The sequence below is a fragment of the Catharus ustulatus genome, chromosome 9 (genome assembly GCF_009819885.2).
Source record: "Catharus ustulatus isolate bCatUst1 chromosome 9, bCatUst1.pri.v2, whole genome shotgun sequence".
Classification (NCBI taxonomy): domain Eukaryota; kingdom Metazoa; phylum Chordata; class Aves; order Passeriformes; family Turdidae; genus Catharus; species Catharus ustulatus.
Genome location: NC_046229.1, coordinates 26,299,546 through 26,325,861, shown reverse-complemented (window position 1 = coordinate 26,325,861; position 26,316 = coordinate 26,299,546). Strand labels below are relative to the sequence as shown.

General features: G+C 44.0%; 1 protein-coding gene across 1 annotated transcript in view; it reads right to left on the bottom strand.

Annotated features, from left to right (window-relative positions):
• HMCN1 (hemicentin 1) overlaps positions 1–26,316 on the bottom strand; it is a 167,017-nt gene that overhangs the window by 48,506 nt on the left and 92,195 nt on the right. Inside the window, exons 38-53 of the mRNA XM_033067869.1 lie at positions 24,923–25,075; positions 21,771–21,922; positions 20,935–21,058; positions 17,342–17,517; positions 16,996–17,092; positions 14,842–14,964; positions 12,908–13,069; positions 11,998–12,279; positions 11,419–11,586; positions 8,416–8,529; positions 5,949–6,035; positions 5,351–5,542; positions 4,501–4,674; positions 3,485–3,598; positions 1,897–2,042; positions 167–317 (exon numbers count right to left, since the gene is read on the bottom strand). Of these exons, the coding sequence (XP_032923760.1) occupies positions 167–317; positions 1,897–2,042; positions 3,485–3,598; positions 4,501–4,674; positions 5,351–5,542; positions 5,949–6,035; positions 8,416–8,529; positions 11,419–11,586; positions 11,998–12,279; positions 12,908–13,069; positions 14,842–14,964; positions 16,996–17,092; positions 17,342–17,517; positions 20,935–21,058; positions 21,771–21,922; positions 24,923–25,075 (2,415 nt within the window). The remainder of the gene's footprint in view (positions 1–166; positions 318–1,896; positions 2,043–3,484; positions 3,599–4,500; positions 4,675–5,350; positions 5,543–5,948; positions 6,036–8,415; positions 8,530–11,418; positions 11,587–11,997; positions 12,280–12,907; positions 13,070–14,841; positions 14,965–16,995; positions 17,093–17,341; positions 17,518–20,934; positions 21,059–21,770; positions 21,923–24,922; positions 25,076–26,316) is intronic.

The window sequence follows — 26,316 nt, the reverse complement described above, 5'->3', positions numbered from 1 at the left end:
ATAATCAAATACAAAATGTCAGCAATGAGCAAAATATCTCTGAAATTAAAGTCACACAAAACTATTGGGCTTGACCACACAAGGGTAAAGGACATAAAATTATTGATTCAAACATCCCAGAATACTGGAAAAGCAGTCTACCAGGAGAGTTTTATTACCCTTTTACCTTGTATATTTACATCAAATTCCAGCTCATCCTCCCCAGCAATGTTGGAGGCCAGACAAGTGTAGCGCCCCGTGTCTGACACCTGGGCCTCCTTAATGTGCAGGGTGTGGCCACTGCCCTGGATCAGGACATGCTCGTCTGCCTGCAGTGGCTGCAATGTCAATTCAAAAGAAAATTAATAATCAGCAAAAAACACACTAGAAATAGCCAGATTTGTGGCAGCAATACAAGTAAACTCAATCAAGCTCCAAGCTCCTGGAGACAATTTTCTTTTCACGGTCAGAAACTCTGCATCTTCATCCTTCTGACTGTGGTGGCTGGACTCCTCAAGGATGTGATTTTCCATCACTCCTAGCCCCAGGATGCTGCTGAGAGGAGCAATGCCATCCCCATCAGGCCAGGGCTCTTGTGACATTGGATCCAATCTGGCTGATCCAATCCCTGAGCTCACTGGTCAAGTTTCCAATACATGGAAAACTCCCAGCTTTCTGTAAGGTGAACAAATGGATCTAATCCATCCTACAGATCTGCTGCCCAGCAAGGACACAGTTTGAACACGGAATGGACAGAGCAGCAGCACAGAGAGACACAGGATTGATACTCCTGTGCCCAAATGTGGCTCACACGTGACAGCAGAGGCTGCAGTGACAAGAGCCTGTGTGTCCAGAATACATAAGATGTGCTCACCTACATGAGCAGCCTGGTCTAGTGGGAGATGTCGCTGCCCATGGCAGAGGTGGAACTGGATGGGCTTTGACATCCCTTCCAACACAAACCATGCCATGGACCCAAGCTTCCATGATTAGGGAGTCGACACTGAACTCCTGGCCTGCAGGGGACAATTCATTCAGTCTGTGGACAGTGAGACCTTTCACCCAGGGCAGCCTAAGGAGCAGCAGCTGCTGTGCCACTGGCAGTCAGGTATGCACAGCCACTGCCTTTGGGAACTCTTAACTCCCCTAATTGAGTTTTTCTTTGGCAGTACAGCCAGGATTCCCGGGGATCCCAGAACAGCAGGGCACTCTTGAAACAGGCAGAGGATGATGATCCAAGTTATTCCCTCATGCTCGTTAAATGCAGGAAGAGCTGTTCCATGATGAGTGCCCTACCAAGAACAGCTCAAGCAAGAGATTATATTTTCCTTTCTTACAGAAGAACAGCACAGTTCCTTTTTTATTGATCCCTGTGCTGTATTTCAGTATGTCCCCGTGGCCCTGCCCTTCCCAAGCTCTCCAGATGGATTCACGAAGCGCTGTGTGTGGCAGGACTTGAGCCTCACCCCCCTGGAGCAGCCAGATGCTCCTGTGGCTTTGTGAGCTCTGCCAGGACCGAGAGGGAGGCTCTGCAACTTCTGCAAGGGCAGCACTTGAGGGAACCATCTGTAACAGGGCCTCTGGGGGCTTTACACAACAGCCACAGGCCCTGTGGTCACACCATGGGATGCTCCTGCCAAGAAGGGCACTCCCTCTCACAGCACAGGCCAGTGCCAAGCCTGGAAACTCCAGCCCTGGTGTCTCAGGCACTGTCAGGCACCCACAAAAGCCAGCATGTCGATTTTCAGAGGTCTGGGTGACAGCAAACACACCAAACTGCTGGGCACTGCTTCTGCCAGCAGCAGAGAGGGCGGGTGACTCCTGCTGCCCTGCATGGATGCTATTTCCAGGGACAGGGAACACACAGCTCTTCCTGTCCCACATCCCCTGAGAGGAAGGAATGAGTTTATGACTGGCCTGTCCATCCTTGTACCAGCTGATGGCAGCAGCAGGAATAGCATGAGCTTCACACTCCAGGGTCAGGCTGTGGTTCACTTTGATCTTCACCTCCTTGGGGGACAGCCCTGTCCCTGAGATATCCCCTTTGGCAATGGTGGGTGGAACTGCAAACAGACAAAGCAGAAAGGGGAGAGACTGTCATGGCTTACTGGTTGCTGCAGCATTTCAACATGAACTAAAAAAAGGGAGATCCCAGATGATAACCTCCAGGAATGCAAGTGCATTCCCCCAATAAACAGCCTCTTGCCCAGCGCCAAATAATTACTTTTATATATACTTTTATATATATACACATAAGTATTTTCAGCCACTTTGAGTACAGGTATTATGTATAAAAATATACAAAACTGTGTTCAACACTTTAAAACATGGAGGTTTTTAAACCTGCAAACCTGACTACAGCCCTACCTAACTACAGCACTTCATTGCTATGTGCCTGGCTTCAATTCCATAAAGTGCAGGGTATTGTAGTCATTAAAAAGCATTTTAATGGGAAGTAATATTCCCAGAAACATATTTGATCACAAGTCCACACTCGGGATAGCTGGTTAAAACTCAGCATTTCCACTGAAATCTCAGTGTTGCAAAACCCTGTTTCTTTCTGAATCAGAAGGAAAATAGAATGTTTCAAAATTCTTCAGCTACCCCCCAGCTTGGTCTCATGATATATTTGAAATTATGTAAAATGCTTTCTGAGCATTTTCTACCCATTTTTTTCCACTGGGAATTTGTAATTTTTCCCCTAATACTTACAGTACCCTAATAACTGACAGCTGCAATGGCATTTGGGGGTGGAGGGCGTTATGTTCCCACATAGCCATGAATTAGTAATGAACTCTTTTTTCATCTTTTCATTCCGAATTCACTGGGGCCTTGTTAGGGACTTAGTGTCATTAAATAACAGTATGGTTACTGTAAGGGAGCAAACCAATTACAATCAGACTGGGAAATTTAAAAAAAAGAGGTAAAAATCATGCTTGACTGAGCCCATAATGAAGAGTTTGAACATTAAAACTGAGTATTTAGGTAGAGAGGCTCAAAGGATAATGTGCTGATGGAAAAACTTGAATGGGAAAACTTTTGTGCATATGGAATCTTATGGAAAGATACAAAAATAGTATCCCTCCTGTTTTACCTTCCTCAATAAAGTGTCCCACTAGTTGTCAGAGGCCCTCTCCTGTTTTTCTAAAATGGTTTCTGTTCTCAGGAGATTCTCTGCTCACATGTCCTATTTTGTTGCACTCATGTGATTTGAAAATCAGCACCAAAAGAAGCATTTCAGAGGAAATTGGAGTTCAAGTATTTCTTAAATGTCCTCCCCTGGGTGACATAAAGGCTTTTTGCACAACTGTAGCATTGCAAAGGATTCAACAATCAACTTTTCTGGTGTCTTTCCTCCAGCAATGCCAGAAGCTAATGCAGATGTTTGTTCAGCAAAGCCATCAATAGGAAATCTTGTATTCACCAGGACAGACAACACTGCAATGGGGAGTATGGGAAAATGCAAAATGAAAAGAAATTTCAAAAACTGAAAGCATTGCCATACTGTAGACTTTCACTTCATAGTGCCTCAGTGTCTCTCCAGCCTCATTTGTGGCTATGCAGGTGTATCTTCCAGCGCTGTCCTGCTGGGCATTCAGGATCTGCAGGGTCCGCCCACCTGCCAAAGACACCAACCTTTAACAGCACTCACACCATACTCCTGCTTCCCAGTTATTTAAATACTTCCTGCAGCATATTTCCAACCCTTTGGTACATGATCTGCCCTTTGCAGAGCAGAAAATCTGACTGCTTAATAGCACGTGTAAAATGAGTGCATGATTCCTGTGGATCTCAACTCCTGTTGCTTATGGATTCTTGGGAAATCTGTTAAGAAACTTCTCAAGAAATTTGTGCAGGGAATTTCTTGAAGATATTTAGCCAGGACTCATTCCTTCTCTGAGCACTTACAGTTAACAAGGTAAGGTACTCATACATCTACAGTACTCCAGTGTTCCCTCTGAAGCTTGTTCCCATTTTCCCCCTCCACAGGTATGAGGGAAAAATTATTCTACTAACTAAAAATGGCAAACTACTAATGACCTAGAAAAATACTACCTCATTCTCTTTAATAATTTATATTTCTCTCCATCTAATTTCCACACTTAACTGCAAGTCATTTATATTTATCATTAACTGATATGAATTTTCCCATCATTTTGTTTGATGGTACAAAAGGATAAAGACATAATAAAACGCAAATAAACAATCAGTTAATTGTGAGGTATTTAAAAATATTGGAATAGGAAGTGCTAGAGAAGTACAAAGAACCCAAGAATGGAAGGAACTTAAAGTCCATTCATGGGCAGGGGCAGCTTCCACTAGCCCAGGTTGCTCCAAGCCCCATCCAGCCTGGCCTTTGACACTTCCAGGGATCCAGGGGCAGCCACAGCTTCTCTGGACAATCAGTGCCAGTGCATTGCACTTAAGAAAAACATACTCTTTGATTTTTTAAAAAAAAGTCTGTACAGAAAAACATGCAATAAAAATTAGGTGTTATTCCCCAGTAAGAAGGGAGTTTACCTGGCAGAACGCGGATGTTCCTGCTGGACTCTAAGGGTTTCCCATCTTTCAGCCAGGTGATGGTGGCTGGAGGGTAGGAATAAGCTTCACACACCAGTGAGGTGGGGTTGTTGAGGATAACGGTGACATCCTCTGTATTCCCTCGGCTGTTTGCTCCCACAATGCTTGGAGCCACTGGAAACAACGCAATCAGTAACCACAGGGAGGAAAGCCCCTCTCTGAAAAGCCTGTTTTCTGGTCCCTGCTCAGTCTAGGAATCTGACTGCAGCCTCAGCTAGGCCCTACCATGAGCAACAAAACCCAGATCCAGACAAAACTCAGGTGGTTTTATGTTTTGTCCTGAAGTCAACAGTGATCCCAAATCAGTAGAATTCACTCCCACCCATGCCATTGTCAAGCTCAGGTCCCCAGGAAGCCAGCCACTACTCCTTGATGATCCTGGAAGGAGGGATGAGCCTAGGAACAAGTTGTTTGTGGAAAACAAACTCATCATTGTCTGCACTTCGTTGTGCAACAACCCTTATGAAAAAAAAAAAAAAAAAGTGCAGATGGTTTCAGCTTTTCTAAAGAGATCAATCTGAAATGCTCTTCAGATGCTCCTTCCTTGAATCACAATAAGCCAAACTGCTGTCCTGCCCATTCCATAGGGACCATGTCCTGTGAGGGTTCCCTATGTTCCAGCTCTGTTGCCTAAATCACAGCACTGGTGTTTCTATTAAACCACTATCACTTATCAGTTGAGATGTAAAATTCTAACCATAGACAGGCAACCTGTGCACTGCTGTCAATAAAGCCCTGCAGAATTCCAACAGGACTCTGTTCCTCTGGCAGAGGCAGGCCAGCTGCTCACCTAGAACATTGAGGCTGTAGGTTTTGCTCCTGTCCCCAGCAGTGTTGGATGCCAGACACGTGTACCGGCCCGTGTCCAGCAGTTGCGCCTCGGAGATGTGCAGGGATTGCCCACTGGACACGATCCTGGGATCCCCAGCCTCCACCAGAGCCTGCCCATCCTTCAGCCATGTCACCTGAGGCATGGGGTTCCCTTGATGGAGTTGGGAAAATGGCAAATATGAGTTGGTGCATAACCTCTAGGATATACTAGGATTTCTGAGAAACAGGAAAATACAGTTTCAAGTGTGCTTTTCATGTACAGGTAAGGAGGGAAGTTTTGGAATATGCATTCTGAAATCTCTGAACCTCCTGAAGTGACATAAATCTTCTCTAAAATTCCACAGGTCTTTGGAGAAGAAATATCACAGCAAGATCCCTCTTGCTTCATCTCATCCAACCTTTACAAGGAGTGCTTAGTCCTGCTCTAAGCACCACAGTTAAATCAGACTTTAAAATCCCACTGGACTGAAATCCCATTAAAAACAGGCTGTGCAGCACCAGTAGTGATCTAACCATGACTTTGATGAGCAAAGGTAAATCATAAACTGTTCTTTTACCTGTCACCTCACACACCAGGGTAACTCCATGCTTCTCTTTCACTTTCACATCCTCCAGTGCATTTTCCCCCACAATCCCTGGAGGCACTGCAACAGGCAAGGACACAGTATCAGCATGGACTCTCTGCAACACTGAAATGCAACAGGCTGCTTGATGATGGTGCTAGGAGGATGAGCCTGGCACACAGGATTAGGAAAACAAACTCTTTTTTGGTTACACAGTAACTGTCATAAAAAACCAAGAGCAATACAGTAGATTCCCAACAAGTGGATGTAGTGCCACAGCTTACCAGTGCTCTCTGCAAATACAGCTAATTCCATATGGGAATGAACATACTGCATAGACCTAAAGGCACTTTGTTGTGGTACAAATAAGTTTCTCTAGGGAAGTAGAAGATAAAACCCCCAAAATACATATCCCACCCACCCAAACAGCCAACCCAAGGCAAGGAAACTCCTACTGTATGGCTGACATGTTTCCAAATTACTCTGGTCAACTTGTGCTTTTGGATGAGGAGGGCAGATTATGAGCATGCTGGGGAGTAGCTGTGGTGGTTAAAAGCTGTGATCAATTATTTCTTTCAAGGTAGAGGCATTTGTAGATCAGGCCAAAAGAAACTGGCACTACAAGTTGAAGTCGGCATGAAGTGTAACAGGTTGAAAAGGAGACCTGCAGCTCTATCTCCAGGAGATATAGGAAATTTTGTAACAAAATGGTCAGAGTATGGAGTCATATTTATGCTTTAATAAGCCTGCAAAATGCAAACTTTCAGCCTAGATAGAAGATCTGAAAAGAAAGGAATTACAATATATTCAGCAGCTTATTTGTGATCTAGCTCACTGTCAGAAAAAAAAAATTATACAAGAATGAATCATGGAAATATTCAGAATTCATTGTCAACAGAGAAAAGAATGTTGCACCATATTTCTGGTAACTAATGAAGAGTTCAAACTAGAGTGAAGGAAACAAATGGGGGGAAACAAAACTTAAAATCATAAAGTTCAGAACTTAAGCCAGAAGTTAACTACTTTTCACAAAGACAGCAACTCATTGCTTTGACTCCAAAATAATACAGTAAGTCGTCAACACATCATAATTTCAAAAATATGGCAAAACTACACCAAACCCTTTACAAATATGTAAGTATTGTGCTTATTGCACCAAGTTCTGCCTGCAAACTGCTGCACCTCCTACAATAACCCAGAAAACCCCTGGCATTTTTGTGTACAGCTCCCACTGACAGTGACTGGTGAGCATTCTGTGCCACTGTTAGGCCCCATTCCAGTAACTTTCCTCTAGAAAGACAAAGAAATTACTGGGGGAGGGAAGAGAGGACTGAACAATGGAATTTTCCACTTGAAATCAGTTTCAATGAGCATTCTTCTTCAAGGAAAACAAAGACTATGCAATAGAGATTCCCAGAAGCCTCAAGAACACCCTGCTACTAAAACCCTCCAAAGAAAACAGTCAGACAATGAATGCTTTCCAGTGTTTATCCATCTCTTCCACTCTACCACACTTACACTTCCATGAGCTCATCAAATACACATGAACTGACTTGAATGGGAATTACCATTTACAGGCTGAATATGTCCAACTCAGCTGAAGGCAAGGGAAGATGAGGGTGCCTGGCACCTCAGAGAAAGGAAACAGAGAACAAAATTCTACACAGAAATGCTGTGAGAAAGCCTGCACTGTGCCAGGTCTGACAATTACTGATAAAAATAACAGTTACTACAGCAAGAAGTAGTGTTTTCTGGGGAAAATACTGACTTGCAAAACTAAGCAATGTGATAAAATACTACATTAATGGTTCCTAATAGCATCTAAAGAGCCTGCTAGACAACTCCTGGTCTAAGTGTATCAGCAGGATCATCCTGTACCACATTGGTTTATATCCTTTGTCATACTAAGGCTCTGTTGACTGAAGGTTTCCACTGTGTTGGAGTTGGGATTGCTAATCCTGGAGAAAGCTCTGGGGAGACTTTGGAGCCCCTTCCAGGACCTCAGTGTTTTTCAGGAGAGCTGGAAAGGGACTTTGGACAAGGACCTGGAGGGACAGGAAAGGGGGAATAGTTTCCTACTGCTGATGAGGTGTTGGGAAGGAATCCTTCCCTGTGAGGGTGAGAAGGCTGTGGCACAGGGTGCCATCCCTGAAAGTACCCAAGGCCAGGCTGGACAGGGCTTGGACAGGGATAGTGGTGTGCATGGGAGGGGAGACAGAATGAGATGTGCTTTAAGATCCCTTCCGACCTAAACCCTTCCAGGTTTCTATGATTCTGTGTAGGAGAAGCTTCTCTTTATAATCTGATTTTCTGGCTGTGCTATCAAATTCACGTTTTTTTTCTCCTAAGGATGTGTGCTTAGGCATAATATTTTTTAAAATACCAGCAAAGTATACAGAATGCCTTCCCCTTACTGTACAAACCCCTCTCTTCTGCTGTCCCAACCCGAGCAGGTACTCACCCAGGACAGACAGGTAGAAGTCCTTCCTGGCCTCCCCTGCAGCGTTGGTCACCACACAGGTGTAATGTCCCTCGTCTGCCACGGCCACGGGGCTGAGCCGCAGTGTCCGGCCCCCTGAGACAGCCAAAACAGCATCAGAGCCCTGCTCTGCCACCCAGCACCACCCCAGGGCTGGGCAGGGCACACACACCCTGCTCTGCCACCCAGCACCACCCCAGGGCTGGGCAGGGCACACACACCCTGCTCTGCCACCCAGCACCACCCCAGGGCTGGGCAGGGCACACACACCCTGCTCTGCCACCCAGCATCACACCAGGGCTGGGCAGGGCACACACACCCTGCTCTGCCACCCAGCACCACCCCAGGGCTGGGCAGGGCACACACTCTGCTCCACTGCACAGAATTCATGGATCAGTACTTGGGACGTGGCAGGAATGCTGTACATGCAACACACACTTCTGGGCAGGAAACTGGGACAGTAGACAGTACCTCAGACAGCAGGGTTTTCACTCACTAGAGTGCTTTGCTATGCTGAGATTCTAGATGAATATTCAGGAAAATTAATAATACCTCTTCAGTGCTTTTTATATGTGGACACACAAAAATAAGCTTATTTCTATAAACACCTCGTGTTATAAATACCCTTAAGGTATTTTCATATGTATAGATAAGGAATAAAATTCCACTTCTCCCTTATAGCATTTGCATTAATTGTGCCATCAATAATAATAACAGCTGAAAATAGCACGGGTTTACATGCAATGGTTTGAAAGAACAGATTCTTAACTCTGTAGTTGTCAAGTTACCTTTGTACAGACACATTCATTTAAAAGGAAGATTTGGAAGTATGTTTGACCAAAGATCATGAATACTCCTGCTTTGCCATCACACAGCAACTTCTCTTTCCTTGTTTTTTGGCAGAGGAACAGCAGAACAGACATTAGGGAGCGCTTGAGTGTGAAGCCAGAGGTGGTTGCCAGCCTGCAGTTTTTCCCAGTTTCTGGTTAGCAGCTCTCCCATCAGCAACCATTCCTTAATCCACACCACACCTGCCCTGGGCAGCTCCTGCCTGTGGCTATCACTGCCCAGTGATAGCCCAGAAAGCAATGATCCTGGTCATACACTTGGAGGAACTAACTGCTGAGTAGGTTACTGGATGTGCCTCTGCCCCAGGAATCCTGCCTGCTGGAGGGAGCACTGGGAGACTGAGAGCAGCTCAGGTCTTCCAGCCTCGTGTCTCCCTGACCCCTTCTCCCATCCACTCCTGCACAAGGCCAAAACAAAAGCAGAAACCTGCCTGCAGGAGACTGTGACTTTCCCTGGCATCACACAGCAGAGCACACCCATCCCTCCCAGTGCTGAGGCATGACAGATTTTCTCACGCAGCTAAACAAAAGTTTTTCTCCTTCCTAAAGCCCTTGTGCAGCTTAGGGGATGGACTGCATGCAAAGCAGGTGGGATGCAGCGGATTTTTTTTTTCATTTTCCTAGAAGATATGCAGGAAGGATCATCAAAAGCAAACATCAGTATCTGGACAATGCTCTCAAGCACTGGGTGGGGTTGTTGGGGTGTCCTGTGCAGGATCACGAGTTGGACTGGATGGTCCTTGTGGGACCCTTCCAGCTCAGGATATTCTGTGATTCCATGAGCTGAATTAACTGACTAAAAGCTGCCAGCAGTGTGTCCACACACTGAAATTATCCATAATGCCAAGTATGTTTTCAATCAACAGAACCAAAATCTTGCTTTGGCAAAGTATTTAGCTCCAAAATTAGAGGAGTAGTTTTGTTGTTGTTTTTTATAGCTGTGCAAGCACAAATAAGGCTCCAAGTGCCATGCTGGCTACAGTTCACTACTACAACGTGTAGCTTTCTGAAGCACAAAGCTTGGAGGAAAACAAAACCCTGAGCCCTGGCATATTTCCCCTCCCACACAGCCAATATCCAGAGACAATAAACATCTTTTTGTCTCTCCCTTCCTGACTCGACATCCAGGAGGTGAGATTAGTGTGGGTGTAGAAAGCAACAGACAGAACAGAAACAATCAAGCCCAGAAGATGTTATTTTTGTTGATGGCAGCTTGACACAGAAGGGAATGCAGAACAGTTCCCAGAGCCAGGTTCATACTGGGAAATAATCACACACACACTCCTTTTTCCACACACCATATGCAAAAATGGAAAAGCAGAGGACAGGACTATCTGCAACATTAAAAGCTGCACTCATTAAAATACCCTAAAGCTTATCAGCTTCAAATGCAGTCTTAAATACCTTCCAGTTTTTTACTTGTCTGATAGTTTTCTTAGGTTCATGATGCAGGCTTTGCATGGTAGCCATCACAGAGTATTAGAAACTCCATCAAAACTTACTGTCATGAAATTCACAGAATCACAGAATCACTGGGTTGGAAGAGACCTTCAAGATCAAGTCCAATCCATGCCCTAACACCTCAACTAGACCATGGCACTGAGTGCCACATCCAGTGTTTTTTTAAACACATCCAGGGATGGTGAGTCCACCACCTCCCTGGGCAGACCATTCCAGTACTTTATCACTCTTTCCATGAAAAAGCTTTTCCTAATACCCAACCAATATTTCCCTCTGACACAGTTTCAGACTGTCCTCTTGTTCTGTTAGTTGCTGCCTGGTAAAAGAGACCAACCCCACCTGACCACAGCCAACTTTCAGGGAGTTGTAGAGAGTGACAAGGTCACCCTAAATTTCTACTTGTCAGTGGCAAACCCAAGGTCAAAGAAACAACATGGCCAGAGATGTCTCTACATGCCTTCATCTCTGAGGCTCCCTTTGATTTCATATACAGAGCCATAGAAATTAAAGATATGCTTTGGTTTTTGTCATTTTTTCTTTCAAAGATTTTTCCTCTTTAAACAGTAAAACAATTGTGAAGTAGAAGAGGTGGAGAAAAATAAACAGGAGAGCTAATGAAGTGTATTTCTGGGCATGACAAAGTGAGGTGTTGCCATCTGCGCTCCAGCTTTTGTACCTGAGAGGATTCGCACTGAGCTGTTCAAGGTGATAGGCAACCCATTCTTGAGCCACGTTATTGCTGGCAAGGGGATTCCTGAGGCTTCACAAACCAGGGAGATGGGATTCTTCTCCACAGTGCTGATGTTTTCAGGTAGATGCCAGAAACCACCAATACTTGGGGGAACTACAAAAAAGAGTAAGGAAAAGTCATACTTCAGAGCAAATACAAATTCATTTTGCCTACAAAATGTGGTGTCACCCAAATATTTACTGAGGGCAAGCAGGAGGGTAGTCTTGGTTAAACCTTAATTTCTCTCTCCAACAACAGAATATTTCCCACCATGACAGTCACCCCAATATCATGTAAAATTGTGCCATATCCTTGGGCAACAAAGCAGCTTCGGTAGATTAATATTAACAGAGAGAAGGCTACAATTTTAAAGTATTCAGGAACTACAAACTTCAATTTGGGTTTTTCCTAACACTGCAATTAGAGCTGCATCCCCTGCAACAGATCCAGGAGGTGCACTGAGTTCCACACCATTGCTTGGCCACCCAGTGGTGGATTTCCATGTGCCCAGGTGGCCCCACTCACCGTGGACGCTGAGGTCGTATTTCCTGTCGGCCAGCCCGGCGGCGTTGGTGGCCACGCAGACATAGCGGCCGGTGTCGGACACCTGGGCACGCTGCAGCCTCAGGACACGGCCTCCAGCCAGCACTGCCACATCCCTGCCACTGCCCAGTGCCCTCCCATCCTTCAGCCACATCACTGCTGGCTCAGGAATGCCCTGAGCCTCGCACTCCAGGGATATATCGCTTCCCTGCGTGACAACGACCTCTGACGGGTGGGGACCACTGTTGGATATAGTTGGTCGAGCTAGGGAAGAACAAGGGACACAGTGTAGGAGTCAACTAGAAGCTGCACTTCAGAATCCTCACCTGCTGCTGAGTCAATTTTCCAGAGCAGGAGAGTTAGTAAAAGGCAAATCACTTTCCTTCCCCCTCTCCCATAGCATAAAGTAAAAACGTTTTTTAAAATGTTAACTTACAATTTTAAAAACACAAACAAGAGAAAAAATTAAATTTTAAAAGACTGCCCCAGCACTGTCAATCCCTACAGATTTTGGAAGATTTTCTTATCTGTGGGATTGTTTAAACATCTCCTTTTATTCCTAACAAAAATACAGTAAAGTCTAAGGGACCAAAGGGAAATCTAAGTTCAGTCAGTTGTCATCACTACTGCAGCTTGGGGACAAGACTAAAGGGGTTACATCTGTGGACTGTGCATTTTCAACAGAGATATGCAAATATGTCTTGCATATTTGTTAAGCTAAAGGTCCAAATTGCCAAAATTTTAATGACATGACACTCTCCTTGAACTACCTCTAAATTGTCCTACAGCAGCACTCTGGAGACCCTGCAGTTCAACATCACTGCCTGGCTCACACTCCCATAACATTATGGCAGAACTGGTAACCCGTGATCGGAGTTTTCCTGGCACTCACTGTACACTTGCAGGCTGTACTCTTTGGTGGCACTCCCAGCCACGTTTGAAGCAATACAGGTGTAAGATGCAGCATCAGACCTGTCAGCAACTGCAACCTGGAGCTGTCTGCCCCCAGACAGCACCCGCACCCTTCCCGATGGCTCCGGCACCACAGGAGAACCTGCAAGAGACCTTCTGTCACATAAGGCCACACAAGTGGCCAGGAGTAAATGAAAATCATATGGTGTGAAGTCCACTGGCTGATTCAAAAAGACTGAGTTGCACAATTGCCCATTTTAGAAGTACTCTGTCAGAGTTTTCCCAGAGAGCAGGAACTTGGCACAAGCAGATTCTGAGGACTTTCCATATTAACCACTGACTTCATGGGATACCCTGAGCTAAAGCACACTGACTCTCCCTCACATCCATGCAGAGTTTGGAACACCTCCACTAAGCAGAAAGTTCAGCACTTTTAGTAAAACATGACTCATTTTTCACTGTATAATTGTCTCACACAGAACAGCTAGTGCTTACAAGCGTGTAATTTAGGTTTCACACCATCTGTGTGTTGTGTGTCACATACTTCTTCTCAGGAAATCCTCAGCAGAAACATGATAGCAAACTCCCACTGCATTCTCTGAGCAGATTCCTTAATCTTGCTGAGGAGACCTCAGATCATCCATCTTCATCTTTCCAAACTGCAGGGAGACTTTGTGACAGAAGGAATGCACCTGCCATGGATACTTCTAGCAAACTTAATCTTCATTTCCCTCTTGTGCATTTATAGTCCTCTCTACAAAGTGCACCAAATGTCAAACATGTGAAAAATATACTCCTCTTTCTTTCTAACTGCTTTTCTAGATTTTCTAGCAGTTTAAGTCTCCTTCCTGCCATTAAGTATACACACATTAGCCTTGCAGTGCATTTACATGTCATACAAGGCCTTTCTGGCTTCCAAGAGACAGGGTTTAAAAACAACTTCCTGCTCTCTGAAAATGCTAGGCATTAGAATAAGAGTTCTGTAATTAAAACCTGCTCTTTCCATGAGCCAAAATTAATTAAAGCAAGTGCATATTGTATTGAATTGTGCTGCTTAGAAAAACGTAAGTAAGATTGACTAATAACATAAGAATTACCACACTGGAAGAATAAATTATCTTATTTTGTCCTATATTCCATCTCCAACAGTGTCAATACTTAAAAGAAGGTGCTGAAAATAGCTAGCTTTGTCTGCCAATTCCTAAAGAGGTGCTTGGCAATGTAACTTTAACCCCTAAAGCAAAAGGTGTGCAGACTACACTTGAACAAGATGGGATGAGAGAAAAGGTTCAGTAACTCCCCAAAGCAATTACTACAACTACATGCATGTTCACCACTTGGCAGGATGCCATGGCTACAGACTTAAAACCAGCTCAGAGAATCTTTATTATGCAGTGGATCACAGGGCAGAAACTCAACTCCACACCAAGGGACTACCAGTGACCATGGTCCTGACATCTGGGATGCACAAACAAGTCTTGGAATCCCAGAATGGTTTGGGTTGGAAGGGACCTTAAAGATCCTCTCATTCCAACTCTCTGCCATGACACCATCCACTTACTCAAAAGATATTTACCCTGGTCTGGAACACTTCCAGGGATGGGGCACCATGCTTCTGCCCTGTTGCCCCACGGCAGATAAACACATTAAGTGCTCCACAGTTCATTTTTGTCAGCTAAGCAATCTAAGCACTTCTCTTGCACCTTTAGGAACACCTAATCCAAGCAGAGGTGAGATAGAAGGAAATAATCTACTCCTGGAGTTCACTTTACCCAATGTCAGGACTGTGCACGTATCTGCCCATTTGAGCTCCTCAGAACACACCATCCAAAATGTACACAAGATGAAAAGAAAACCAGGCAGGTCTGAATTATCCCACTTGCTTTATAGAACAGACAATTGGCAGTTACCCACCATTCTTTTTCCAGGTGAGACTGGGTGGTGGGATGCCACTGGACTCACAGATCAGGCTAATCAAGCTCCCTTCAGTGACTGTCAGCTGAGAGCCATCATCCAAGCCAGAAATACTTGGTGACACTGCAAAGAAAAGTCAAATAAGTGCAACCTTTGAAACAACACATTATCAGCCAGCAGTAAACCCCAAATGACCCTCATGCAAATCTCTGCCATTCAGCTCTGAAGCAAGGACTGTCTCCTCAATGCTAACCAGGCCCTGGGTAGGGAACAATACACTTGGGAATGACTGCATCCATGCTTCTGGGCTCTAAGGGCTTTATTTTGGGCTGCTTTTAATGGACTTTGATGAACAAAGCTGGTTTGGGGAACTTTGTCAAATGACTCAAACTCTAAGAGCCTGCCTCATTCATTACCTCAGCTAATAAACCCACAGAGATCATCATCAGTGACTTTTAAAATACATTTTAAAATACATTTTTCCTTTGACTTTTTCCTGCATCAGCACACTGGCAGCCACATCCAACGTTATGGATCCCACCCTTCTGATCACCTTCCTGCAACAGAAGGACTGCTTTGCTTGACAGCTCTGTGACTCTAAACCAGAACCAGCTGCAGACAAAAGGGACTAGTGTTTTACTGTGATTCTCCAACTCTTAAAGCACTTTGGTTCAACCCCTAAGGAAGGGAAAATTGCCTTTTAGGAATCAAGGAATCATTTTCATCAGATAAAAATAGAGTAGGTAGAGACCGAGAAAAAGCAGAGGAGAGTGTAGGTTTAATTTGGCAAATAAAACCTCCCAGGTGAACAACTTATGCTGCACTTTCTTAATGCATGTGACAATAGCCAGCTTCTCCTTCTGACACCTCCAGTTCTCCAGCAGCAACCAGATGTGTGGGGTTTGAAACAGCATTGCCAAGGGCCTTATGGTACTGTCTGCTTTACCCTTTATTTGTCCTGCTTCCAGCCAGGACAAGCCTGTGCTAGTCTCTTCATTTAACTCATGGGCTGGCTCTCAGGAACTCACCAATCCTCAGAAGAATACATTTCCTGGATTTAAAATGTCAAAATATGGCAAGGAAGACTTTTGGTGTTGGGGCATAAACGAAAACTATAATTTCAAACAATTATCCACAGATGGCTTTCACAGGTAGCCTGTGGTTTCTATCAGGCTTATCCCATCAAAGCTGCTAACTAGCAAAGAATTATCCCTGCACTGGAATGGTCTTACTGCACAAAGGAACAAATCTAAATCCCTCCAGCAAAGGTCCTGCGCAAAAGTCTGGGAGAGAAAAAGGAGAGCAGAGGTTGATCTGCACATTAAATGGTATTTGCTTCTACATGGGAAAATAGCGTGGTACTACAACACCCATCTCTAATTTAAATGCCATGAATGGGTCTTTTAATAAAGACAGACTTAAAATCTGTACTGAAAAATGTCATTTTAGTGTTACAAACCCTCATAGGTAATTCTAGTCTTGTGACTCCAGAACAAGAAACTGATTTATAATAGTAAAACAGGGACATTTCAATTTGCATATGAGAAGAAAATGATGGTGCAAAAACCCCTTGAAAATCAATTATTAAAATAATGTCCTGAGCCACATTCTCTACAGAGCAATAGGAAAAAATTATTAAAGCTGTTTTTATGATTCAGCACTAATAAATTTGTAGAGCAATAGGTAAAGCAGCTTTTATTTATCTGAATTTCCAATGCTTCAGCATTTCAATAAGTGCAAAGTTGGTATGTTACTTTAAATGGCATTAAAGCTATGGATCCAAACCCAGGTATCTATTATAGAACCATAGATCACAGAATGGTGTTGGCTGGAAGGGACGTTAAAATTATCTTGTTCCAACCCCCTGCCATGAGAAGGGATGCCACTCACTAGTTATAACTCTAACTACCCTCATTCCTGCAAGCTCAACAAAGGCCTGTAGAGTAACTGGTGTTAATTTAGAACTAAATTTAAGCAATTTGAAAAATGTGTGCATTGTCTTGGGCCTGTTCAAGTACAGTAAATACAACAAAATCTCCCTGCACGAGCCTCAACAACTGAGTGTTGATGAACTACAGAGGATTTCAGTGTCTCACATCGTAATTCAGCTCTGAGCTTCATTCCCATTTCTAGTATAAGCTCCATAAATCTTACCCCAAATATTGACATTATAGTTCTTCTCAGTTTTCCCAGCAACATTTGTCGCTTCACAAGTGTAGCGCCCGGTGTCCTGCACTTGAGCTCCTTCAATCTGGGAACAAAAGGAAAACCTGGTTGCTTCTTCCTACATAATTATTCATGAAATGCATAGGGAGAGGGGGGCTCAGGTTTCAATTTTATTTCTAAATGTTAATAATAGAGCATGAATCCAGCCAGGGTGTCTGACATCCCTCCCTCCTCGCACACTCCTCTCTGCTGCCCCAGAGAGCCCAATGCTGAGCCACCCATGGAGGGAGCAACTCCCAGGAAGGAACCCCAGCACAGGCTGTGCCCAGCTTACCTTCAGCACGCTCCCATCTCCAGAGATGCTCAGGCCTGGCTTCTGCAGCAGGGGCCGCCCATCCCTGAGCCAGGCGAGGCGGGGCGGGGGCACGGCGCTGCTGCGGCACCGCAGCTCCAGGGCCTGGCCCAGCAGCACCGACACGTTCTGCTCCTCGCCCGCGATGTCAGGGGGCACTGCACCAACACAGCCACACACCTGGTTACCTTGGAAAAGCCCTCTGAGACCACTGAGCCCAACCATTCCCCAGCACTGTCCCCAGGGGCAACATCCTCAGTTCTTAAATCCCTCCAGGGATGCCAACTCCACCCCTGCCCTGGGCAGCTGTGCCAGTGGTCACAATCCCTCCTGTGAAGAAATTTTCCTAATATCCAACCTGAACCTCCCCCAGCACAACCTGAGGCTGTTTCCTCTTGTCTTATTGCTCAAACTAAGGGACTTTGAGCACTGAAGACTTCCCAGAGCAAATAATGTGGAGTTAATGACTTCACTTAGCAAAGATAAAATGATACTTACACCTTAAGCTATCCTCAACTTCAGTCTCCTTTATACCACAAAAGCACAATAATAATTTTTGTTATTTACAGAATATCTTCTGCACAAAATACACACTCATGAGGTATCAGCTACAGAGAAATCATAAGGAAAGCCAAGACTAGCAAAAAATCCCCTTGAAAAGTAGCTAGAAAGAAAAATTCCTATTATATAAAAATGGGGGATTGCACTCCTGCAAGAAGGAAAAAAAGCTGTTGAGTGAAACAGCTCATGAGATAATAACCAGGCTCAGAAGCTGAAAATGCCTGAAAGTGCCAAGAAGGATACTTGGCTTTAAGGAAAATTGACTTACACAGAACTTGTCCAGAGATAGCCAAATACAGGTGACAGAATGAGAATTTACATGGTTGGCAAGAAGTCAATGGGTTAATGACTTAATCAAAAATAATAATCTAAAATTAGTTCATGTATCAGCATTGTGTGGAATCTATTAATTATTGCAGTTGTTGGCACTGAGCACTATATTTACATTTGTCCTGCAGTTCAGTGATAACTTCATTATTACACTATTATTTCCAAATCAGACAGTAGAAAAATCTTTTGAAAGTGAAGTTTTCTGTGTAGGAATAAAAAAACCCAAAACACTGGACACTTCAAATGAAACACATTAGCTGTTCTTGAACAGTGCCAAGATTTAAGAAAAAATTTTAGAAAGGGAGAAAAATATGTGTTGTGTTTCCACAATCAGAAAAACAAAAGTAACTGAGAACTAAACCTTGAACACAGCAAGTCAGCAACTTTACATGGGGAAAGTATTCATGGCTGGAGTCAAAAAGAGTAGATAAAATACTGCTCCCACCAAAAGCTGACCAGGACCAAAGATAAGAACCTTGGTTGTCACATTTCCTTTGCCCTTTGGTTTTGGGATCCATGACCCTAGACACTGAGGGTCTGAGTGCACAGAACCTTGGGGTGAGAAGGGAGGCAGTGGGACCATCTGTGAGAACCAGCACACTAGGTTAGTCACACACAGGAGACCAGAACATGTCCCAAAATAGCACTCAGGGGACAGCAAGACAGCTCTTGAGGTGGCCTGAAAAGACCAGGAACAATCAAGCTTTGTGTTTCTTGCCCAGGAAGTACAGAGCAGAGCTGCTGATTTCACAGTTTGGAAATAATTTAGGGAAAAGCCTGGTCCCTGTGGATAAGAAATATAGTAAGTGAAAAAAAAAATCTGTTTCTCCTTTTTCTTTCTAGAACTCACGAAGGTCCAGATTCTTTATGAGTATTGTGGAACTGAGAATTGGAAGCTGATTCATCCCTGCAGAAGGCAAATTTATTTCCAAAGACTTTTAACCAATTATTTTTCTGCTTGGCTCAATGAATTGAAATGTGCTCAAAAGGAAACTGAGTTTATGACACAGAGACAAACACTAAAGCATTTATTTCTAAAGGAATGGGGTTTAAAATTAATCTAATTATGCTCATAGTAACTGTAAGTAACTGAGCTTGTTCCAACTCCTGGCTCAGTGCACATTTCCAACCAACCCAGCCCCAACTCTACTCTAAATTATTTTCCTCCTGTGGCTTCTTAATTAGATTGCCCTTATGAGGCAAGTCTGAAGAGCAGTATTACTTTTTGGTGACAGCCTCACTCAAGCTGGTCCTGCAGCTAAGCTCAACCCTGGCCAGCATCTAATACACCACTAATTTTAAACATACACAACTCCTAAATCTTTTCATTTCCTCCAGCTAAAATGGACAGAGGTTCCAGAAAATAAGAAGAATAATAAAAAATATCTGTCACATTACACAGACATACACACCTGTCCTCAAATTCCAAAAGAGACCCTACACATAAAATGTTCCAGCCTATATTAACTTCTGTTAACTTCTGCCACAGCAGAGTCCTGGGTTTCTGAACTGCCCCTCCCTGATGCAAAAGTCACCAGGACTTCAGTCAGGGGTACTTTGACCAAGAGAGACAATTCTGAAAGTCAAACGCAGGAACAAATAACTCGGCCAGCTGTCCCTGCTCAGAACTCACCCAAACTCTTAACTTTTCTTGCAAGGTTTTCCACATGGGATTGCCATAATGCTGGAGACTGGCAGAAACCACTGACCTACTGAAAGCAGAAGCAAAACTACAAAGCTGCCTCAATTTCAAGCACCTCTCTACACATCTGACACTAACATTTCTAAAACAAACGTCAGATTATTGTTCATCCTCATTTCGCTGCTGGACAAATCCTCTGAGCTGTCCAAGGGAACTCAAAACCTGCTACAGTCACATTCCCTGGCATCCCTGCTGGCACAGCACCCACAGGCTGGAAAGGGCTTGGAGCAACCTGGGATAGTGGAAGGTGTCCCTGTCCATGGCATGGGCTGGGACTGGGTGAGCTTTAAACTCCCTTCAATCCCAAACCATTCCACGAATATGAAAAGGCATCTGATATAAGTTACAAAACCCCCAGGATGAAATTCATACAAATTACAAGAAAGCACAGAATAACAGAATATGTTGAGTAGGAAGGGACCCACAGGGATCACCAATATCCTGAACAGGACAGTCCCAATGATCTCATCATGTAACTGAGAGCACTGCCCTAATTGGAAGGGAAACCACTTCTTTCCTGCTCCTTGAAGGAGACAGAGTTGACTGGCTAGGCTCAAAACAGTGTCACTATTTAGCACTAAAAGAGTCCCCTCCATTTAGGCAGGCAGAGCCGGGAGGGGAACTCCCAGTACCTCCTTCTGATGCAATAAAAATAACAGAGCACTGTCCCCCAGAATATCTCTCACCTGGCAGATCCAGGTGAGAATAAAATACATGTATTTTCTCTTATCATTCATAAATGAGCTTTTATGCATTAAACTTGTAAATTCACTTCTGCAGTTACATTTCTTCAAGGATATACTTACATGCTTTAATAAATGAGGGTGAATGTGCATACATATGTTTTAACTTCCATACACCTCCTCCTCACCTGGCCTTCCATTACAGGTTGGCACTATTTTTACTGACTGCTTCTCAGGATCTGTGTTAAATTAAAGCTTCAAGAACAGCTGTCAGAATCAGAAGGACATTTGTCACTCACCATAAACGCGTAGGTCGATGTCCCTCTGGCTCTCCCCCGCAGCATTGACTGCCACACACACGTATGTCCCCGTGTCACTGAGCTGGGCACTGGGCAGTGCCAGCACCCGGCCCCCTGACAGCACCTGCAACAGGAGCACAGCACCTTCAGGCACACCCAGTGTCACACACAGCCAGGGGGAGCTCTTAAGGTTTATTTCAGGATGGAACACTTGTTTTGTCACTGCTTCCCACCATCTCTCTGAACTCCAGAGTTCTCTTCTAATCCAGACTTGCAAAAGCAGAACTCTAACTTTATGCCAGTCCCTAGGGAATTCCTGGCATTCTCAAGACTTTGCAGGATCTGGACACTCCTCCCTCCCTCCCACCAAGTTCAAACATGCTGTCACACCTTTCATCTGAGCCGTCCCCACAGAACACAAATTCCCCCTCTTCCCTTTCAGATTATAAAAACAACTTTCAAAAAATCAACCATAGTCTCTCATTTTACCTCTGAAAGATCTCCTTATATCAGAGGTTAGTTTTCTTTTCTAAATTACTGTTGTATGTAATGAGCTCTCCAGATCTCTTCAGCAGAGGAATTTGGTCCAATATCCTCTTCTTCCCAGTTAATGCAAACTCACTCAGTATAACATCAGCTGAAAGGACCACTTTATTTTAATATATCTCTATCTTCCACTTCACACAGAACTGGAGCTAAACTCACACAACCCAGAGCAAAAGGCCTTGTATTATTATCCCAAATCCTCCAATTTATTCTCTTCCATTAAACTGCATTGACTTAAAAGCCTCCTCCGACAAGAGGGAACAGCATAGAGCAGGATCTGACCCTGGTACCTGGAGTCCATTGCTGATGCTGGACACAGGGCTCCCATCCTTCAGCCACGTCAGGATAGGGGCAGGGATGCCTCTAGCTTCACACTCCAGTCTCACTGGATTATTGACCACTACTGTCACCATGTCACTGCTGCCAGAGATGGATGGAGGGACTGAAAAAAAACCCCACAGAAAAATGGCTGTAACAGCTACATAAGAGTATGTCTCACAATGAAATAAAATAGGCTACCTAGTTTTGGAATGTTTTTCTCTTTTCTCATGTTATTCCTGCTGAACTCTTGTCACATCTTTGCTCTGTACAAGATCCTGCTCTTCCCTAACATGAGCAGGCAGTGAAACTACAGTGAGCAAGGTATGTGGGACTGGGCCCACAGCCCAGAGGACAGCTGTGAAACCAAGGAACCACACCACAAAGCCAGAAAATATGCCCTCAAACTTTTCTACTATTCCATTTAGACCTTGTGAAAGACCTTAGGAGTGGTGGAGATTAAAGAAAGGAGTTTACCATATAAACCACATAAAACAAATCCATACACAGAGTGATAAATTGGCCAGGCAGAGCATATGGAAATGTTTACCAGATTAGACTGGAAAACATCTGCCTCTCTGATGACACAAAGCATTGCAGTGGAACATCTAAAGCACTTACTCTAGGCACATAGTCTAGCAAAGGTTGTAGGGCTCTAATAGAAAGGGAGCCAAGAATCACTAAAAAAGGAAGATATTTCATGTACTAGGAAAATAAAAACAGTTTTATTTGCTCCTACCACTAATAGCTTAGTGATAAAGTTTAAAAGTCAGTATCAGATGAAAACTTAATGCTTAAAGTCACTCCTGCAAAGGGATGAGAATGGTGTAAGCTACTCATACATATTGTCCTATGTGAGGGGAGAAAACATGTATAAAATTCTGCACTGAAAATAAGATTAATTAATGAATTTAGCAACCTCTAAGAGCCTGTAACTCAGGTTGTGGCTGCCCCATCTCTGAAAGTGTCCAAGGCCAGGCTGGACAGGGTTTGCAGCAATCTGGGCTAGTGGAAGGTGTCCCTGCCCATGGCATGGACAGTGGAACTGGATGGGCTTTAAGGTCCCTTCCAACCCAAACCATTCCATGATTCTGTGATTCTCCTCACTCTTACAAACATTTCAGTAATAGCAATAAGGGCAGAAAAAAGGCACAGGACTTTGTAATTTTTTAATCTTTTTGCCACACACAGAATCTCTCTTATGGCAGTGCAAAGGCATTCACTGTTCTCAAATACCTGAGAAAGCTGCAGTGGGGAGAAAGAAGTGAAAAAATTAATAAAATATCCTGTGAATTCTAACTACACTGGAATTCCACCTGTTTCCTTCAGTTGGTCTGCCTGGTTTCATTCAGTGTTTACCTGCAGTATTGAGCATTGTTTTCAACACTATTAACAACAGAAATTAGTGAATAAGACCAGCAGTTGACTAAGGCAGGTGTTCATGGAAATCTAGAACAGCCTTTCCATAAATGCAGCACAACTTTCAGTACTTGGCATTTGAGACTGCTCTCCATTAGGGAGTCATTACTTCCACTGGTAAAGAGGGCAAAACCCTCAAGTTTGGCCTTCTCAAACTCATAAACTCTTAAGGACAGTGGATGGTAAACCTGTGGATGGTGAATTCCAGTACCTCTCTACTGCCAGCCTGGCAGGACACCAGCTGAACGAAGCAGGGTCATGGACAGGAGTTTGATGCAATTGGTTGCTTTGATGCCATTAGTTGTGGCTGCCATTAGTTGTGGCTGCAACTGCACATACTCTGTTCTAGAAGTGGAAGCTCTGTGTCTTTTAATTCCCTGGAAAACTCTGGATATGTTTGCTGAAATTCTGCCACCCCTAAAAACACACACGTGTACTGAGGGGCTATTTTCCATTTAACTAGAATAGTGACCTTAGCTCTAAGGATTTCCTGGGAATTAATCACTGGTGGAGTTTATTGCCTTTGACTGTGTCTTGTGCTATCAGTTTTTCCCATGATGGTCATTAAATCCATGGAAACACACTGCCCAACTCATTAATTAACATTAATAGGAATTATATACTATGTGTACATCTCAGCTGGATACACTGTGCCAAATTTAGGCCACACTTTTGCATGGAAGACTCCCACAGAAAACCAGGTACATGCACATGCATGTATCAAAGATAAGAATTTGGATTATGGCCACATCCAAAAGCCACTGAAATCACTGGAAAAGCTCCAACTGGGTTTTTGCTCAGATGTCTCATGTCAGCAAACACCCACACTTCCACTTCATCTTCTTAGATACAGCAGGTTTTTCTTTAAAACTCTGATTATGAAAGAGCATTTGATCTTTGTCTACTGTGAGCTTCAAAGTCACCTACAACAAACCCCAACAACTGCCTGGCCTTTCAAATTACTCAAGTGATCCTTTACACAAAATACCTCTTCCACAATTCTTCTCCCTAGACATGACTCCCCTTGGCACATTTTCTGCATTCAAAACACCTATTCTAATGTCAGTGAGAAAACAAAAGAGTGAAGAGCATGGAATGCCAGGACAAGGGGGAATGGCTTCCCATTGTCAGAGGGCATGGTTAGATGGGATATTGGGAAGGAATTCCTGGCTGTGAGGGTGGTAAGGGCCCTGGAATGGAATTCCCAGACAGGCTATGGCTGCCCCTGGATCTCTGGAAGTGTCCCAGGCCATGTTGAACATGGGTTAGTGGAAGGTGTCCCTGTCCATGGCAAGGGGTGGCACTGGATGGGCTTTAATGTCCCTTCCAACCCAAACCACCCTGAGATTCTGTGATTGTGTGATGAGTGACACCAAGTTTGTTAAGTAAACTGGAAATTGAGGAAAGCCAAGCTGGAGTTTGCATGTATAATTCTTAAGTCTCACAATACTGGGCAAGAGGAAACAGCCTCAGGTTGTGCTGGGGGTAGGGAGGTTAATTTGGATATTAGGACAAGTTTCTTCAGACACTGACACAGCTGCCCAGGGCAGTGCTGGAGTCCCCATCCCTGGAGGGATTTAAAAGCCGTGTGGATGTAGCACCAGGGGCACGGGTCAGTGGTGGCCTTGGCAGCACTGCTGGACTCAATGCTCTCAGAAGTGCTTCCCAAGCTCCAGGAGTGCCAGTTCCGTGGTTGTGCACTCACCATGCACCTGGAGGCTGTAGAGCAGCTCGGCTGTGCCCGCAACATTGGCAGCCAGGCACCTGTAGAGGCCAGAGTCAGCCACCTGCGCGCCCTCGATGTGCAGCACCTGTCCCCTGCCAGCCAGGGCACGCCCGTCCTTGGACCATGACACAGCTGAAGGGGAGAAGGGGGACACATCACTGACAGCCCCCACAAACGTGGCACCACACAGTCCTCACACTGGCCACCTCAGCTTTCACACACAGGCCAACGTTTGACACTCAATGGCAGTGATCATCGTGATTAGGAATAAAAATGTAACAGAGAGTTAGGAAATAGCCAGATTTGTACAAAATACTGACTATGCCCCACAATTCAACAGGAAATTTGACACTATCATCCACATCCCCCATATATTTATGGGAAAGTGTTCTGAAACTGAGAAATTAACACACAAAGCAAATTACAGGAAATTTACTTATAGCAATATCTTATATCTGTTTAAAACCATACAAAAATATGAAGGCATCCCTGCTCATGGCAGGAGGATGGAAGGAGATGAGTTTTCAGGTGCCTTCCAACCCAAACCACTCAGGGATACTACAATACAGGGGATCTCTCCAGGGATTCTATAATATATAACAAGTTTTTTACCTTTTACCCTAAGCTATCACTAGATTAAACTGAACTACCTGGGACAAAGAATCAAAACATAAGCAACCAAATCAAAGTTCAACTGGCAGCTTAAAAAACTGAAAATAAAGAGCAGAATACTTGGTGCTACTGCACAAGAAAATTTTATAGGAAGTTGACAACCAAGAAAATCTGAAGATTTTGCATCTCAGCCAAAAGATGGCACCATCCATCAGGAGAATGGGTCACTGAGGGTGTGCTGGCACCACTTCACTACTCAGATGAAATTAGTGCTCATGGAAGGATTATCTGTAACACACAAGGGGTTTTGGGGAAAGACTCACACCCACTAAGTGCCCTGGCCTGACTGACAGACAAGACTTGCACACAGCTTCTCTCTCTTCCAGTGGGATGCTGTGCTCTCACTTTCCTGACTCATGTTATATCCTGACAATAGGATATGCCATCACATCACACCAGGGGTGACCAAACTGTTCTTATTGCATAAATTATCTGAAATCCATAGTTTTAATTGTTTGTTCTAAAATAACTGAAAACTTGAAGGATAAAAGGAGAAAAAAATGCAAAAGGGAGTGTAAAATAGATGTAAAATTCTTATGCTTTTATAACACTTTCTCAATATATTAATTTTTTTATGTAAGTATAAATTATTCTACAAAATAATATTTTGCTGTGAATTAATTCTTAAAAAGGCAGAAAAGGAGAAGCTGGATGCACATCTGAAATGCAGTTACACCTTTACTCTGAAAATGATGCTATAA